General features: G+C 34.3%; 1 protein-coding gene across 13 annotated transcripts in view; it reads left to right on the forward strand.

The window, feature by feature from the left end:
- LOC115220806 (bromodomain adjacent to zinc finger domain protein 2B) overlaps nucleotides 1-20556 on the forward strand; it is a 321983-nt gene that overhangs the window by 256102 nt on the left and 45325 nt on the right. For 11 of the 13 annotated variants that reach the window (XM_036510466.1, XM_029790965.2, XM_029790967.2 and 8 more), the window contains 2 exons: nucleotides 865-980; nucleotides 3491-3520. In XM_036510466.1, the coding sequence (XP_036366359.1) occupies nucleotides 865-980; nucleotides 3491-3520 (146 nt within the window). The remainder of the gene's footprint in view (nucleotides 1-864; nucleotides 981-3490; nucleotides 3521-20556) is intronic. The other 2 variants (XM_029790966.2, XM_029790968.2) reach the window with 1 other exon arrangement.

Consider the following 20556-nt stretch of genomic DNA (forward strand, 5'->3'; position numbering starts at 1 on the left):
GGGGTCAATTTGTTGTGATTAAATCCTTCAAAGTGGTGCCCCAGCATGGCCACAGTCCAATGACTGACACCAAGTTGTATTGGTAGGTCAGTCTCCCAGCAAACTCAGCATGAGCCGAGTTGCAAGACAAATGCTGGGGCTGTTTGAATTATAATACATAATTCATTACAATACATAATTTATTATAATACGTGCGTGAACCCTGCTTTATGAGGGAAATGATTTCCCTTTAAACATCAGTCCATTTTCAATACTATAATCACATGTTACAACAGACTGGAGGTTTGCATTGACAATTAATCGCTAACCTTAATTGAACCATATTAAACTAAACTACATCTAATGCTTAAAACAAAATAACTCTGAATGACACGATTTCATCTAACTTCGCCTTACTTAGAAGAATTTCAATATCCAGTTGTTTGTTTGTAGTCGCATCATAATTTGGTTGGAATTATCCATTGTTGTTTGTGTTGCTTACATATTTATATATTTATTTTCTTTAAATTTAATCTTTCTTTCCATTGTCATCTTATATAATATAATTGTGAAATAATGATACTGTTTATCAATATGGTCACTTGTTCGGTGTTACATTGGAGTGTGTGATCTACCTAAAGTAATATGAAATATGGATGATGCTTCTGGTATTATAGGGAAAGGGGTAGAATTGCTGTCAGAGCTTTTGATATCTAACGTTTCTGGTTGTTGATTATTTCCTCCGCCTTGTACTCCTCCCTCGCATATGCCTCCCCCCTCTCTCTCTCTCTCTCTCTCTTTGACTGTTTTGAATTAAATGTTTTTAGGAAGTTTTCTTTTTTTGCCTTTTCTAAACATTTACTTTTTGTCCTTGTTCGCATCCAGCCATTGAACGGAAACAAATGAAAGAACAAGAAAAGCAGGTTAAACAACAGGAAAAGCTAAAACGTCAAGAACAACTGCGAATGGAACGAGAAATTCGGGCTCAACAAGTCTTGGAGGTAAGTCGATGCATCATATTCCTCTTTTGAAATATTGTTCATGTTTGGTAAGTTTTTTTTTTTTGTTTTTTTTTAAACCTTTGTTCTGTATACTAATTCTAGCAATCAGTACCGATTCTATGTATGATAAATCCATATAAATTGTATATTATTTATTGTTAAAAAATACTATTTAGCTGCTTGTTATACTCTAAAAAAAAGGCAATTAAGCAGCTTAATGGGGAACAAAAGATTTCATAATTGCTAATTAGTCTGAGTTTCAATAGCTCTTAATATAATTTCTGTATCAGTAGTGATCATCATCATTATCATCATTTTGTGCTGGCTTTCCATATTGGCATGAGCTGGACAAGGTATCTCAGTAGGAGATGACACTTCCCTCCTAAATGGATTGGAGGACCATGGTTCACTTGTATGTTGCATTTGCAGCATAGTTGCTGCATAAAGTGGTTGTTGCCCTTCTCAACAACAATCATTCTATGGAGTGCTCTGGGTGCATTTCATCATGTCACCTGCACCAGACAGGTTGCCGTGTCCTCAGTAAGGCTAAAAAAAATCCTCTTTGGTCTCCACTTATTCACCAACCACATTACAGTGTGATGTGTTTTACTGTCACACCAGCACTAGTAAGGTTGCCTTGTACGCTGCAAGACTTAAAGAGGAGTCCTCTCTTCTCTTAGGTGTCTCCATTTGTTCAAGGCAAGATGATCAAAGTACAATTAGAGAAACAAAGTGATTGGAGTGAGTGGATGTCGGAAGAGGAAGTGTCATAACAAAATTTTTGCATAATTACAATATAGGCTAATTAAATACAATTTTACTAATTTAAACATCTTTTTCTTTCTTTATTCAATACAAAATAATACTTAAGCACCACTGTGGTTGGTGATGGTGATTGGGATCAATATCATCAAAGATTTTGCTACTAACTGAATAAATAGGATCCAAAGGAAATGCATTTTATCGCTGCTGGAATCTAACACATTATAAACTCTCGTTAAATGCTTAATTATTACTCTTTTTTAAGTTGTTGATTAATTTATGAAATTATCTACATGATTATTGAAGCCAGCATGGCTGTGTGGCCAACAAGTTGGCTTCCCAACCACATGGTTTTGGGTTCTGTCCCCCTGCACGGCACCTTAGGCAAGTGTCTTTGGCTATAGTTCTCGACTGATCAAAGCTTTGTATGTGGATTTGGTAGGTGGAAACTGAAAGAAACCCCTTCATATGTTTGTGTCTCTTTTTCTTGCCATCATTTAATTGTTGTAAATGAATGTCATTCATTTCCAATATTCTTTGGAAATGTGTTTGGTACAGTTCTATATTTAAGAGATGAGGAATTATCTACATTATTTACATTTGACGGATATTTGTCCTCATCTTGTTTGTTGTCAACACAACGTTTCGGCTGATATACCCTCCAGCCTTCATCAGGTGTCTTGGGGAAATTTCGAACCTGGGTTCTCATTCCTAAAGTATTTTTCGATGTTGTTGTTGTTGTTATTATTATTATTATTTAGGTCATTGCCTGGAATCGAACTCAGAATCTTGGGGTTAGTAGCCTGCATTCTTAACGCCTTATACCTGTGGGCATATGGCTTAGTGGTTAAGAGTACAGGCTACTAACTCCAAGATTCCGAGTTCGATTCCAAGCAGTGACCTTAATAATATCGAAAAATACCTTAAGAATGAGAACCCAGGTTCAAAATTTCCTCAAGACACATCCACCTTTCCATGTTTGCATGGGTCAAATGGAATTTGTTAAGGTGGATTTTTTTACATCAAGATACCTTTCCTGTTCTCAACCTTTACCTGTTTCCAAATGAGGTAATATTTCCCCACAAGACATTTTCTCAGAAGATTGGAAATGAAGGGTGCCACTTGTATGACAACAACACTCGCTTACAACTATATCATATGATATCAAAGCAAGGGGACAGTAAAATACATACACACACACAGAATGGGCTTCTTTCAGTTTCCATCTACCAAGTCAACTCACAAGGCTGTGGCTATAGTTGAAGACACTTGCCTGACGTGGGACTGAACCTAAAACCATGTATTTTGGAAGCAAACTCCTTACCACTGAACCACACCTGTTCCTTTATTTCAATTAATTTTTGAAATGATGAGTAATTTAGGAAAACAACTTTATCGTTCTTGCACTAATGTTTTGAAACATAGATTAACATGAATTTCAGATCGCTTTAAAGCAGGAACCAGAGATGACAGCTTCAGGTGGGTTAGTACCAAAAGATTCAAGTTCTTGTAATCTTCTTGAAGCCATGTTGTTGAAAAATAAATTTTAAAAATTGCTCAGCTCATCTCTTGTTTGGTTCCGTAACTTTCAGGGTAAACATGGCTCTGTACATGCTCTTGAAATTCCTTTAAATGGTAGTTTTCTTTTAAATATGTTTATTGTTTGAACTGTGTTTACTTTACATATATTTCTAGCTGTTGATGTTTATTCAAAACCTCTCTTAATTATCAACTTCTTACCCTTCCAGTCCAATCTGTTTTGGTATCACCTGGAACGAGTAAGTCGCTGCATGAATATTTCAAAATGCGAATGTATTTGAAACTGTGTACTCTGATAGACATTATCAAAGTACATTTTTTTAATATAAATTGTAGTGTACAGGCTGTAGTTTTATATGTAGAGATTTGCTTGCTACCATTATTTTTATTATTATTATTATTATTAGCCTTTGCTAACATGGACTCTAACTTGGTTTCTTTACTTTATACCCCATCTCCCTTTTTCTTATGTATCTTTTTTAATTGCTGCTATGGTATTTTTGAAGATTTTGTTCTTGCTTTTTATTTATTGTTGTCCATTTTATTGTTTGTTTGTTTGTTTTGTTTTGTTTGTTTTTTTGGTGGTTGATTTGGATTTGTGACTTTCTCATCACATTATGTATCTTGCTGCAAAGAAAAAATAGTAATAATAATAGGAGTAAACATAATTTTGTTATCATACTTATAGCTTAAAGCTATGAAAAAGTTTGGTCCACAGGGAGTAAACATAATACATTATAAGTTCAAAAACATCAGCCTACTAACCAAATGAAGTTATAATAATAATAATAATAATAATAATCTTTTAAATATATACTCAAGGCTTGAAATTTTGAGAGTGGGGGTTTAATCAATTACATCAAACCAGTGCCTAACTGGTGCTTATTTTATTGTCCACCCCTACCCATCCTCCCAAATTATAAAAAGCAAAGTTGATCTTGGTAGAATTTGAACTCTGAATGTAAAGCCAGAAAAAAAAAATTCCACTAGCCATTTTGTCTGGCATGCTAATGATTCTACCAGCTTACTGCCATAATAATAATGATAATGATAATAATAATAATAATAATAATAATAATAATAATAATAATAATAATAATAATAATAATAGTAGTAGTAGTTCTTTCTAATTTGGGGGCAAGGTAATCAATTTTGAAGGGCGGGGTAAATCAATTATATCGATCACCAGTGCTCAGCTTGAACTTATTTTATTGCACCCACCCAAACCGATAGGATCAAAAGCGAAGTCAGCCACAACGGTGTTTTGTACTCCGAATGTAAAGAGAGCTGGAAGAAATGCCACCAAGCATTCTGCCCAGCACAGTAACAATTCTGCCAGTTCATTGCTATTATAATAATAATAATAATGATTATAATATTGGAATCTGTGTGAAATGAAGAGAGGAGATTGTCCTCGTTATAAACAAACAAGAGGAAAAAATATGCCTGTCAGTTTCTTGGACATCATCTGTCGATACATAGGATGTATTGTTAGAACCAGCTCAGCTTCTACATGGCTTTAGACATGAAATACATTCACACACAAACACACACACGTGCACAAAATCTCAACTGTATGCACTTAGAATGCAGGAAGTTGAGTTTAGTGTTTGACTGTGACTCTGAGGTGTGGAAATAAGTTGTAGATCTTATTACTGTTTGTCATGGTGCTGTGCCCCACAAAAAACAGGGCACCCTTCTCTGACTGCTATAATTTGATTGATTAACCAATGGAAAATGCTTTCGTTCCTAATTTATGATTAAGTTTTGTTAGCAGTTAGGGAAGGCATCTAAGTGTAAAAATATCCATTGTTCCAGAAAGTAAACTACTTCATTAGAAATAGTATGCTTTAACCACAAAAAAAATAATAAATAATAATAAATTAAAAAAAGAATCATTAAAAAACATTCATAAAATAGAATATAAGTTTATATGTGTGTCAAATTTTACAAATAATAATTAAAATTTCTAATTTAATTGTTTTTGATAAGAGCTCCCACAGGCTTTTTCATGTTTTTCTCTTTTCTTAATCAAACTTCTTTTACATCCATACACACACAGTTCTGTGCTCTCTCTTTCTCTCTCTCTCTCTCTCTCTGTCAACATAGGGATTCGATGACTGGACTGCCAATGAAATAAGAACAAATGTCCAGGGGGTTTTGTTGTTGATGCTTATGGCTTTCTTGAAAGGGGCAAGGCAATACCTATGACTCCCCCCCCCCCCGGAAGTCATTAAGACTGATGACAGTAAAAGGGGACCAGAAAGTTATGATTAACAGATTGTCCTCTAGTCAAAACTGGGTGTGTATTCTGCAGAAGCCCCCCCCCCCCCCGAAGCCCAAGTGTTGATTAAATCCTATAAACATAGACATATCTAATTAGTAATGGTAGGTATAGGGTTATATTCTAACTCTGATTAGAAAAACTATAATTGTTATGATACCGAACTTCAAGAACTCATAAGTTCTCTTACGACTGGCATTTAGTTTTGTTCTGCTTTTGAAAATACTTTGGCCAGTGTTTATGTCATAAGAATTTAGAATCTTCAAAAGACATGAAATAAATCATCTTTAATGGTGGCACTTGAAGTAGATACAGCTATAAATAATAGCATATAGAATATTGGATTAGGGAAAAACTCATGGATGTGCATATGTCATGTTTACATCTGTGGGTTCAAGTCCCACAAACAGCCTTCAATTTTTTTCTATCCAAAGGGGTTTTTTTTTTTTACCTTTGTATTTACACATTTATAGCTTTATCTGCTTCAAGTTTCACCATTCCAGAAAAGAAATGATTCAAGTTTCTCAGTTTCTAAATGCTTATGACAAAAAACAGCAATAGATTCTTGTTGGTAAGAACAAAGCTTCTAAATTGGATGAAGAAATTCAAAGGATTCCTTTGGTGCTGTGGAAGAATGTCTGTGCAGTTTACAGGCGTTCGGCAGCCTTTGATTTTTTTTTTTTCCCCTGCCATCCAAAAGGTTACTTTGTTACCCAATATTCTATGAAAGATTATTTATAAGTTTTATCTACTTTGAGTTCTGCCATTAAAAACAGTTTACTTAGTCCAATGTTTTCAGACATTTCTGTGACTTTTTGCTAAATCTCTCTCTGCTTACAGTACATAACACTTATTCCTGATGTTTAACCCTTTAGCATTCAGATTGCTTTGTCAAATACAATATTTATTTATTCACATTGTCTTGAATTAGTCATATATTATCTTGTAGCTTTGAGATTTTGATAATGTGATTGTGTATTTTTAGACTGATATTGTAAGGTTGGTGTGAGAAGCCAAATCTGACCAGGTTTAAACATAAATCAGAGAATATTTGGGCTGAATATGGCCAGTTTAAATGCTAAAGGGTCAATGATTGTGTGTATGGAGGACCTGTGTAATAGCACTGATTCTACAGAAGCACAGAAGAATCTTTCAAGATCATTTAGTAGTGATCATCATCGTTTAACGTCCATTCTCCATGCTAGCATGGGTTGGACGGTTCGACCGGGGATCTGGGAAGCCAGAAGGCTGCACCAGGCTCCGGTCTTATCTGGCAAAGTTTCTACAGCTGGATGCCCTTCCTAACGCCAACCACTCCGTGAGTGTAGTGGGTGCTTTTTACGTGCCACCTGCACAGGTGCCAGGCGAGGCTGGCATCGGCCACGGTCGGATTGGTGCATTTTACGTGCCACCGGCACGGAAGCCAGTCGAGGTGGCACTGGCTTCGGCCACGATTCGGATGGTGCTTTTTACGTGCCACATCTTCCAAAAATTACCGAAGCCATTAATAAATGCCCATACTTCACAAGATGAATTTTTCAGCCTCTCCTGGCATGCAACATTACTTCCTAAACATACAAGGAATCTGAATTCACAGATTTTAAGGGGTTTTATTTGATGAGGTTTATTGGACCCTTCTGATTATGGCTGTCTTTGAAGTGTTGACATAAAGACCAATGACTTATACATATCTTACAGCATAATTGCTAATTATTTTATCATCCACCACCCTTCCTCATCTTGCCCCAGGAGGAGGATAAATAATAAAAATCAGAACTTTTTTTTTCTCAATTTGTGTTGAGAAATTAATTTTTATAAGTCAATTTGTTAATTGGACACAGGCGGTAGTTTAAATTGATTACAAATTAGCAGTTTACTAATTAATTAAAGGAATAAAAGAAAGGAAAGGCTTCCAGATAGGATAAACTAACTAATCTAAAATTACTGTGGATAGTTTTACTCATTTCTTTCTTCTTTTTTTTTAATTTTTAAGAGATGTGCATAATTGCTTGCAAATTTTTCATTTTTTATCATTATTTTGATCTTTCAAAAAAGAAAGAGAATGTTGCCTAATGATGATTATATATGTGTGTGTGTATATATATATATATATATATACACACACACACACATACATACATATATATATATATATATATAGAGAGAGAGAGAGAGAGAGAGAGAGAGAGAGAGAGAGAGAGAAAATGATAGATAGGTGATATATATATATATATATATATATATATATATATATATATGGAAAGAGAGGGAGGATGTGGGGCCCCTATGCTGTTGCTTGACCAGCTAGAAAAAATGTCAGCACTCCCTCATTTACACCCTATTGTCTTACAAGGAAAAAGAGTGTTGGTCATGGCTGGAATGCCTTAAACATTTAGTATTTAAACCAGTCATATCTGGCCCAAATATTCTACCTGCTTTATGTTCAAACTGGCCAGATCCAGCTTCTCACACCTATCCTACAATGTCATTCTAAAAATAGACAATAGCATCATTGAAGTCTCAAAGCTACAAGACAGTACATGATTATTTCAAAATAATATGAATAAATAAGCTTTATGTTTGGCAGAATAATTTGAATGTGAAAGGGTCAGATCACAGGCTTGTTTGTTCAGGACTAACTTGAAGCTAAACATCAACAACAATAACAACAACTATCTCATTGTATTTATCTTCATCAGTCTGTGTCTTCAGTTCAAAACATACTCACCTTTTCGTTACCGTAGTTACTTTGAGATGCTCTCTGCTTTTTTCTGTTAATTTTTGAATATAACAAAGAATTTAGTAAAATAACTTAGTTATCATTAGGTTAGTGTTAGGAACATGAATTGTGACTAAGGTTTGGTGGAAGATTTTAATTCAAAACCTATGAAAAATAAGACATTTGTATTACAGAGCCAGAGCAGGTTCAGCTGGGTTGGGTATCGAAAGGATTAAGTCAGGGGTGGGGGAGGGGCTATCATAATCATTTGGTTTTATAGACTTGATATGTTGTGTTGGCAATTGCCTTGGTAAATATTCAATAAACTAATATCTTAATTTAATATCCTTTCTGCTATAGGCACAAGGGCTGAAATTGGGGGAAGGAGGCCGGTTGATTTCATCCACCTTAGTTCTTAACTGATACTTATTTGTACTTATTTTATTGACTTCAAAAGGCAAAGTCAACCTCAGCTGCATTTGAACTCAATGTAAAGACAGGCAAATGCCTCTAAGCATTTTTGTCCAGCATGTTAGTGATTCTGCCAGCTTGCTGCCTTATTTCTGAATTTGATATCAATAACCAGAAATGCATGACTATCACAACCTTTTATTTTGTCTTTTGTGCCGAAATATTTTATGTTTTTTTTTTTGTTTTGTTTTGTTAACATTAATATACTTAGAGAATAATTTTTTTCAATTATTATCAAATTTTAATGATTTAATTAAAAATTAACTTTTGCTTCACTCCCAGGGCATCCCTACCGCTACTCTCCAATATTTTGAAGTTCTGTATTAAAGTAGATATTTTTTAAAAGTTAAACATAAAAAAAAAAGGAAAATCTTTTTATTCTTTCTTCTTTAACCAATTCTATCTCCTGCGAAAAATACTTTTGAGATAGCTTTATTATGCACATAGTTCATTTTATTATTACTCGGGGGTTTTTATTCCTTTTTTTTTTAAGTGAAATTTTAGCATTTTTAAAATTTATTTCTATAGATAGCCTTAGCTTCTTTTTGTCATATAATTCTGCATATATGGATAGTTCACCAGCCAAACTTCATGTTAAAAAAAAATCAATATTTTCCATTCCTTTGAATCTCTGGTAATTTCTTCTTAACTGACATTTAAATTTCTTCATCATTGTTTAATTTATTTTTTCTTTATATTCCTTTTTTCCTTAATTACCATATTCTTCTAGCAGAACAAGATCCAACCAATACATGGCAAAGCATATTGTTAAAATGCTGTTAAAAATTTCAATTTGTTGGATTACAACTTTTTTTTAAATTTTGTTTTAAGGAAAATTAAATTAAATCAGATTAGTGGATGTTCAATAATAAGGCATTGAGTCTTTCTAAGAATGCAGTGATTTCTTTGTTAGAACTTTTGGCTATTTTCAAAAGAGGAGGGAGAAGAAAAAAAAAACATTTATGAAGCTGCTAGTTCGTATGATTTGAGCTTTATTAAAATTGTTTCAGCAAATTATTTGATATTTGAAGTTGTTTCCATCTTTAACCGGTACCAACCAGTTAGCTAGAAAAGAAACAATATTGAATAAGATGGGGAAGATGCCTAGGACACATAGGAAACGAATTCTTTCCTCCTACTCTCTTTCTGATGCATTCCTAAAACTACTCAGACTTCTTCCCCCTCACCATTCCGCCCTTAAAAAAACAGTCACATTGCATACATTTCTAGTAGCCCTTCAGAAACTTCATACTATCCCAGATTAATAATAATAATAATAATTTTTGCACAAGGCCAGCAATTCTGGGGTAGGGATAAGACAGTTAGATTTTCAGCTGATATTTATGATGCCTATTTTATTGACACTAAAAGAATGACAAGCAAGTATTTGAAATCAGAATGTGCTAACAATTCTGCCAGCACAGTATAATAATAATAATGATGATGATAATAATAATCCTTTCTACTGGAGGCACAAGGCCCCAAATTTTACAGGATGGGGACTAGTCAATTACATCAACCTCAATGTTTTCACTGGTACTCAATTTATCAGCCCCGAAAGGATGAAAGGCAAAGTCGACTGTGGCGGCTTTTGAACTCAGAACACAAAGACAGATGAAATACCACTAAGCATTTCACCCAGCATGCTAATGATTCTGCCAGCTCACCGCCTTAATATTAATAATAATAATAATAATTCTTTCTACTTGAAACACAAGGCCTCAAATTTGGGGGAAAGGATTAAGTCGATTACATCAATCCCAGTGTGTAACTGGTACTTATTTAATTAACCCCGAAAGGATGAAAGGCATAGTCAACCTCAACAGAATTTGAACTCAGAGCATAAAGACTGACAAAATACCACTAAGCATTTTGCCCAACGTGCTAACGATTCTGCCAGTTCACCACCTTAATAATCATAGTAATGATAATGATAAATAGTGAATGTATTTTCATTGACTCTGAATATTATTTTCTAAACCTAAGATAACAGATACTTACCTTCAGTTTAGGAGTTTAGGAAACAATAATTCTAAAACCATCTCCTAGAACTGCTCAGTTTTCTGATGTTATTGTTGTTTAGATAAACAATAGTTATACTCTATAGCTTGCATTATTGTCATCATCAATGTTTGTCACCATCTAATGGAAGGGTCTTTTTGTGGTCATTTGGCCTGTTGGAAATAGCAGCTAAATCTTGCTCTACTACAGATATTCTCAAACTTATATAGTTAGTACTCCCTTTCACCAAATGGTATTTTCCCCCTCCCTGTGTTTTAAAAGAAAAATAGTTTATTCTAACCAAACAAAGGCTAATTTTACACAGTGCTTTATTATCAACATGTTTGTATTCTCTCCTATCCAGCATGTACACTCTTTTTTTTTAAGTATTTGCTTGGACTGGTATCCCCTTTGCTAAATATTTATAAAAATTACTAAAAGTAGGCAAGGACTTGTATAATGAATTTCTATTTAGGTTCACTTAATTAGTGCATGTGAATAAATTATTTAGAAGAAAGATTAACAATACAATTTAAGCTTTAAATAAAATACTAGTAATTAAAATACTATTGGTGTTAACAAATCATGCACATGCAAGCACACGTGCGTGTGTGTGTGTGAGTGCGAAGATACATGGCTTAGTGGTTAGGGTGTTGCGCTCATAACTCTAGACTGTGGGTTCAGTTCTGGGATCAGGCAGCACATTGTGTTCTTGAACAAAACACCTCATTTCACGTTGCTCCAGCCTGCTCAGCTGTAAATGAGTAACCCTGTAGTTGAATACCTTCTGATCAAGGGGTGATGTTGGCCTGCTTGCCAAGCCATCAGGATGGCATTATTTGAAAGCTAAAACAATGCAAAGCGCATTGTGACCAGTGATGTATAACATCTGGTAGTCTGGTTGATACCATGATGTGTGTATGTGTGTGTATATGTATGTATATATATATATATGTGTGTATATAAATATGTGTATGTATATATATATGTGTGTGTGCATATATGTATATATGCGTATATACATATATGTGTGTGTAAGTGTGCATGTATGTGTATATGTGTGTCTGTGTATATATATGTGTGTGTGTGTGTGTATGTATGTGTGAGTGTGTGTGTATGTATCAAGTATTGAGAAAATGGGAAACAAGTTATGTCCATCAACAAATTATAGTCCAAAAATAAAACAGTTAAATAATTAAAAACATAACTATTTTTTGCCACATTTAAATAGTTTATTGCTAAGAAAAAACACGATTCCTTTAGTCCTTACTTTACCGTATTTCTATGGAAACACATTGCCTTTGTTTCAATTAATTTTGAAAATCCTGAAGAATTTATTAAAATAACTGTTGTCATGTTGTAAGCCAGTGTTTAGAACATAGATTAACATAGAATTTTGTTGGAAAGTTTTAACCTAGATCAATTTAAAACAGTTTGTATCATATAACTTAGTGGTTAGTATCAAAAGGATTGAACACCTGACTTTCCCTGCCCCTGTGGTGTTCCCTTGACAACTCCTGAGCCCCCCCCCCCTTGTGAGTTCACAATGATCCCAAGGAAGTGGGTTGCTATCCCTCAAGTTAAGAACCACTTCCCTAGTACATTAGGCAAGAAGAGCACATCGGTAAATGTGGCCCTCAATGTTTTTCTACAGTGTGCTTAGGAAACCAATGGAATGGTTATAACTAGAATGTCTCCCATCATCATTATATTACAGTACCAACATTAACAATTACAATTTTAATATATTTAGTGCAAACATTATTTATCTTCATGAAACCTTGTGCCTAATAATTGCGTAATGCACAAATTTTGAAACTAATAATCATTATTAGCAATCTGATTTCACCAATAGTTTGATTAGTTTATTAAACATTAAAATTCTTGGTTTTTATCAAGGTGTGAACATTCATATTAAATTTTCTTACCTTTACAAAATAACTGATTATTAAACAAAAGTCATAGTTTTTCTTCCTACAATCATCATCATCATTATTATTATTATTTAATCTAATTATTTATTTCTTGACAATTTTTTTTTTTTAAATAATTTTGATTATTATGAAGCACATAATTAATTTCTTACAACTTTCTTAATGAAAAAACCTATCATGAAAAGGTTTTACTTATGCAACATTTTCTTGAAAAGAAGGAAATTAATCTATTTTTTGTTTGTTTTGTTTTTATTTATTTTTTTTTGTTTGATTTTTAATTTGGGTAACATGTGGAACTGCTTTAATTTTGTGATGTTTGTGGTTTTCTAAACAATTCCCTGTCAGCGCTTTAAATATTCGTTTCGGTGTTTTCTTTCTTGTTTGTTTGTTTTTGTATTGTTTCTCTTGTGATTGTTTAAATGTTTGTGCTTGAGTTTTTATCCAACCGTGGATACAAATAAGAGTCTAAGAGCAATAACCACACACACAGTGCACTGTTCCATTATTGGTTGGACCAACAATAAAAGATACTCCATCCAATGAGAGGTGTGTGTGTGTGTGTATAAAACATTTATTGTGTCAGCATTGAGCTGTTGGTTTCTGATTTTATAATATATGCATACTCTTTGAGCAAATACTTAAGAACCAATCAAAGATGAACAAAGTTCATTTTATTCAAATTAGATAAATTTGATTGGTTTAGACCAATGGTTCCCAAGGCAGGCAGTACTGCCCCTTGGGGGTGGTGGAAAGATCTGGGAGGAAAGGGGATTGAAGAATAGAGGAGCGATAATGGAGTAGTCAAACGGGGATGATGGATATAAAGAAACCCAAGATAATGGGTTGATTAACCCTTTAGTATTTAAACCGGCCATATCCGGCCAAAATATTTAATTGTTTTATGTTCAAACTGACCAGATCCAGGCTCTCACACCTACCCTACAATGTTATTCTACATTAAGTAATTACACCAACAAGATCTTGTAGATATGAGATAATGCACGATTAATTCAAATCAATGTGAATCAATAAGCATTATGTTTGATAGAATAATCGGAACACTAAAGGGTTAAGTTAAGTTTTACTTGTAAAATACAGTTGTTTTGAATTTGCTGCTGAAAGTGGTCTATGTTTGTGGTGGTGAGTAGGTGGGGTGCTAGGAACATAGCCTGGGAGCCAAGGGGGCAACAGCCTGTAAAAGTTTGGGAACCACTGGTTTAGACATTCGACATATTGAAAGGCCTCACTTTTAAAATATTACCTTAACCTGGGGCAATAGCTTGGTTGAAAGGGGTTGTCATTAGTGTATTGCTTGTAATGGAAAAGACATTGCTTTTTCTTTTTCTATATATGTTTTAGGGGTCTAAAACCTGGTTAAAAGATTTCTACTAAGTCATTATGTCTCTATCTATGAAACTTTTGATTAAGCCTACATATATATATATATATAGTCCAATTCTTGCCTTCTATACATTGTGAATATAAAGAGTGATTTTTGTGCGTCTATTTAGAGTTGAATCATTTGTGAAACCATGATGTTCTGGTGATCAGATGAGTTAGCTTTCTTCATTTGCATTAATTTGTGAATATACGATTGTATTGTATAATGCTGAGCCGACATGCAAATATGCATATAATTTCTGGCATACTGAAATTAATACTACATGAAGGAGGTTACGAAACAGCTGTAACCATGTGGATAAATGAATCTATCCTTATTTCTTACACCTGCTGTGTTTATGCTAGACATACTCCTCGCTGAATAAGTTATTGCTCAGAATTTCTGGATTTTCAGTTACACAGATACTTTACATTACACTACTTTGTGATTGGTTCCTACGTGGACTAATAGCTGAGTTTGTAGGAGGAGCTTACTGTGATAGCAGCACAATTCCCTGAATCTATATTTTATACTACACCTATATACACCAAGTATTTAAACTGTCTTCAAAAACATGACATAGGTTTTCAGGTTACAACCATTTCCTGTAAAACATGTTATTTGTAAAATGACCAAACAAGTTGATCATTGTTGTTTCAGAAATAGATTGATGTCATAAGTGATTATGTTATCGTTATCATTCAATGGAATGCTGGCATGGGTTGGACAGTTTGACTGGATATGACAATCTGGAGGATGGCGTCATGCTCCAATGCTTCCTTTGGCATGGTTTCTACACCTGGATGCCCTTCCTAATGCCAACCACTTTATAGAGTGTAATGAGTTTTTTTTTTGCATGTCACCATCACTAGTGAAGATCACCTTATAACGTAAGATATTCAGTGGCCCCTATAACTAAAAGACAACAGGAGATTGGGTAAAGATTCTAGGTAGAGGGATGAGAGGCTATTAAGAAAAGGGGAGAAGATAGAGTTGAAAGGTAATTGTGTGAGTTGTGTAAGGTAGGGTCTAGGGCTTTCCAACAGTACAGGGAGCAAGTATGCACTGTGTGAAGAAAAACGACAGGAAGGCAGTTGCAGATTAAAGTGGAAAGCAATTTTGGGAGGGTCAGCATGTTTTTGCTTTTGCAATTTGTCACCCAAAAGAAAATGAAGATATATATCAGGCATGGTCAGCCAGTTTTGAGAACTGGATCACATGTGACATGGCTCAGCATCATATGGGCCGCACTACTGAAAATTTGAAGGCAATTTTTCTTCAGAGTACCATTGACTAATTCATATTGATCTTATAAAAACGGTTCAGAAGTGTTATATTCTGTAACAATGCACATCAGATATATCTCTCTTTTGGTCCCTTCCTAGGTATCTTCATGTGTGCAGTTTCTTCTTCTTATCACAAATAACCAACCACTCAATATTCACGGACCACTATTAACTTCTAATTCCAAAAATTGCTTTCATTTTTTTCTTCTTCCCAGTACTTTTTTTTTAATACCATAATGTCTCTGCTTCAAATTTATTTTTCTGCTTAAATTTTAATAATTTCTTCCAATAATTTTAATTTGCAATGGGCTAATCCTAAATCTTACATCCAACATATTCCATCAGTCATCTCTGATTACTAACTATTACTACTACTACTGCTGCTGCTGCTACTACTACTAATAAAGTTGATGTGAAACAAAGCTTTTTAAAATATACTGCCAGTGCACATCACTATATATTATTGTAAATAATTTACATTGAAACTCTAACTGGACCATATTATGTTAAGCTTATGCTAATACATACATGTATGCATGTATGTATGTTGTTAATGTCAGAAAAATTTATAATCTCTAGAGAGAATATGAATTTTTTTAACAATGGATCTTGAACACATAAAGCTTTTGAGTTTTTCTATTCAAAAGGGTTTTTCGGCCTAATAATTACATGCTTTATAGCTTAATGTGTTTCAAGATCCACTGCTCCAAACATATATATATATATATATATATAATATATATATATATATATATATGTAGCACTCGGCACATTTGATTGATGATGGATGTATTTAATAACAGTTTGATTTTTGTCCGCATGACTTGAAGTTTCATGAGCATGCAGAACATGTCCATCTCTTCAGATGTTCAAGGGCCACTTGACATCTGAGGAGATGGTCATATCCTACACACTTACACAACTTGTGTGGAGCTAAGTGAAACTGTTATTAAATTTCTGTGTGCTTGTGTGAGTGTGTGTGCGTGCGTGCTTGTGTGTGTGATTTATCACAATCATTAGAATGTCTGATAAAATGCCTTGAAATATTCATTCTGGCTCTCTGCAAGTCTGAGTTCAAATCCTACCAAGGACAACTTTGCCTTTAATCCTTTTGGGGTCAATAAAGACCCAGTCAAGTATTGTGGTTGATTCTTTTTTTCTCTCTATCTCTCACATTCTCTTACTCTGTGTAAAGAAAGAATAGACTAAAAGTCAGCTGTGTCCAGATTTGAAAAATGAGTGAGGTCTGCCAGGTTTGAAAATTCCCCAAGACACACCATCTTATTTCTTTATTGCCCACAAAGGGCTAAACATAGAAGGGACAAACAAGGACAGACAAAGGGATTAAGTCGATTACATCGACCCCAGTGCGTAACTGGTACTTTATTTATCAACCCTGCAAGGATGAAAGGCAAAGTCGACCTTGGCGGTATTTGAACTCAGAACGTAACGGCAGGCGTAATACCGCTCAGCATTTCGCCCAATGTGTTTACGTTTCTGTCAGCTCGCCACCCAAGACACACCATCTGCCACTGCAATACCCCTTACAACTCCAGCATGAGTTAAGGGAAAACGCACTCTGTGGTTACAGCTGCATTTAATTTAGTATCATGTGACTGCATGGATGACTGAGAAAGAAAAGGTGCATGCTACATATGGGCCAAAAGAAGCTGAACATTCTTTGGTTGCATCAATTGTTCAGCACCGCTGAAGGAATGATACCAAAATCATTGAGATCTCCAGAATTACTTTTAATGGTTATAGGTGTTAGGCGTAGTTTTGCATTGGAATTCGTTTGGCATTATCTACTTGATGTCACGCTTCACACTTCCTACTGGTAGATGAACAAAGAGACCTAATGTTCATGTATTATACCATCATGGTTATAATCAACATTTAATGTCCGTTTTCCATACAGGCATGGGTTGGATGTTGGGGACACACCCACACACACATGTATATGTTTTCTCCTGGTTGTATTTTTTTCTGTTTCGTGTGTGTGTGTGTGTGTGTGTGTAATGTTTGTATTTTTACTTAAAACTGACAAATTACGTTCGAATTATTTTTTAAAAATTCAATTTTATTAATTACCTTGTTTGGATTATAATGTTCTTTTAAGCTTCCTGTGTGATGATGTTATTCAATCAGACCCACCCCTCTCTGATTATTCTCTCTCTCATATCTATGTGTGTGTGTGTGTATATATGTGTATATATATATATATATAATATATATATATATATATATATGTAGCACTCGGCACATTTGATTGATGATGGATGTATTTAATAACAGTTTGATTTTTGTCCGCATGACTTGAAGTTTCATGAGCATGCAGAACATGTCCATCTCTTCAGATGTTCAAGGGCCACTTGACATCTGAGGAGATGGTCATATCCTACACACTTACACAACTTGTGTGGAGCTAAGTGAAACTGTTATTAAATTTCTGTGTGCTTGTGTGAGTGTGTGTGCGTGCGTGCTTGTGTGTGTGATTTATCACAATCATTAGAATGTCTGATAAAATGCCTTGAAATATTCATTCTGGCTCTCTGCAAGTCTGAGTTCAAATCCTACCAAGGACAACTTTGCCTTTAATCCTTTTGGGGTCAATAAAGACCCAGTCAAGTATTGTGGTTGATTCTTTTTTTCTCTCTATCTCTCACATTCTCTTACTCTGTGTAAAGAAAGAATAGACTAAAAGTCAGCTGTGTCCAGATTTGAAAAATGAGTGAGGTCTGCCAGGTTTGAAAATTCCCCAAGACACACCATCTTATTTCTTTATTGCCCACAAAGGGCTAAACATAGAAGGGACAAACAAGGACAGACAAAGGGATTAAGTCGATTACATCGACCCCAGTGCGTAACTGGTACTTTATTTATCAACCCTGCAAGGATGAAAGGCAAAGTCGACCTTGGCGGTATTTGAACTCAGAACGTAACGGCAGGCGTAATACCGCTCAGCATTTCGCCCAATGTGTTTACGTTTCTGTCAGCTCGCCACCCAAGACACACCATCTGCCACTGCAATACCCCTTACAACTCCAGCATGAGTTAAGGGAAAACGCACTCTGTGGTTACAGCTGCATTTAATTTAGTATCATGTGACTGCATGGATGACTGAGAAAGAAAAGGTGCATGCTACATATGGGCCAAAAGAAGCTGAACATTCTTTGGTTGCATCAATTGTTCAGCACCGCTGAAGGAATGATACCAAAATCATTGAGATCTCCAGAATTACTTTTAATGGTTATAGGTGTTAGGCGTAGTTTTGCATTGGAATTCGTTTGGCATTATCTACTTGATGTCACGCTTCACACTTCCTACTGGTAGATGAACAAAGAGACCTAATGTTCATGTATTATACCATCATGGTTATAATCAACATTTAATGTCCGTTTTCATACAGGCATGGGTTGGATGTTGGGGACACACCCACACACACATGTATATGTTTTCTCCTGGTTGTATTTTTTTCTGTTTCGTGTGTGTGTGTGTGTGTGTGTGTGTAATGTTTGTATTTTTACTTAAAACTGACAAATTACGTTCGAATTATTTTTTAAAAATTCAATTTTATTAATTACCTTGTTTGGATTATAATGTTCTTTTAAGCTTCCTGTGTGATGATGTTATTCAATCAGACCCACCCCTCTCTGATTATTCTCTCTCTCATATCTATGTGTGTGTGTGTGTATATATGTGTATATATATATATATATATATATATATATATATACACACATGCGTGTGTGTTTACATGTGTAATGCTAAGCATGGTCTGGTTCTTGTTGCTCGTTTGGTATTAATTATACATCAATCTGCTCATGCATTATAGTGATGTTTGTCTCTTCTAATTTCACACTAATAATTATTGGTAAATCATTAAATGCCATCAACCACACAGTTGAGAGGGTTTTGTTTTTGTTTTTTTTTTCTGTGACCAACTTTTGCATCTTAAAATTGTGTGCGTTTGCAAACGTATACATTTGTATGTGTACATGCATATATTTATATATGCACATGTGTGTGTATTTCAATATCTGCATTGTTTTTGTTTGTTTGTTTTTTTTTTTGGTGGGGGGTGGGGGTTCATATTTGTATTTCTACTGCATCTCATTGTTATTTATGGGTTCTTGATTTTTTTTTTTCTGTTTTTGTCTTTTTTTTTCTTTGTGCTCAAAGTTGTTGCATTAAAGCATGTACTTGCAGCATTGTATTCCTGACAGTCATTTTTCTATATTATCTATTATTGAAATACTTTAACACTATAAATTATAGTCGAGGTTTTTTGGGGGGTTTTTTGTCCCCCTTTTTTTTTTTTTACTTTTAATTTTCTTTTTTTTTTTTTTTTTTGAGAAGAAAAGCTGATGTTTTGGGTTTTAGTGCTGTTGATTTTTTTTAATGTATAAATTCCTGATCAAAGAGAATTCAACAAATTTCAAACTAAATGCATCTTTTAAGCTAAAAATGTAACTCGTTTGTTAATCAAGACCAGAGAAAAAAAAGACAAAAAAAAAAGAAAAGAATCAGAGAAAATTATATATATTTTTTTTGAATAATAACAAAAATAAAATAATTCATACTTTTAATATTTAATTATTAATATTCAGCTAATGGGAACACTTCTTAACAATGTGAGTGGTGCTGTTGCTATAAATGTGTACAATGTTTTACCAAAATAGCTTTCTCTGTTTCCCATTTATTTTCTTTTATCTTCATTTGTAAATTTCCAAAACAATTTCGACTTAGAATTAGCATCATCGTTGCCAAATACGGTAATTATTTTGATGCCTAGGCCTATAATGCATTCCTTCCCATTCTGCCATGGAAGAATTATGAAGAAAATAAAATTGTGTTTCTTAGGGCTCTGGGTGATTATTAAAATGTCTTGCAGGAAAATGGTTTCTTATAATGCCATTTTTTAATTAAACTTCTAGTAAACAAGGTTATAGGTGCAGGTATGGCTGGCTGCATGGTTAAGAAACTTGCTTTGTAACTAGGTGGTTTAGAGTTCAATCCAGTGGCACTTTAGTCATGTGCCTTTTATTATAGCTGGAGACAAAGTTTTGTGAGTGAATTTGGTACACAAAAACTGTGGAAACCTGTGTGTGTGTCCTCTCCTACCTTAACTGGGGTTGGTTTGTTTATGTCCCTGTAATTTAGTTCAGGAAAAGAATGCCAGTAGAATAAACACTAGAT

Source organism: Octopus sinensis, linkage group LG17 (assembly GCF_006345805.1).
Source record: "Octopus sinensis linkage group LG17, ASM634580v1, whole genome shotgun sequence".
Taxonomy (NCBI): Eukaryota; Metazoa; Mollusca; class Cephalopoda; order Octopoda; family Octopodidae; genus Octopus; species Octopus sinensis.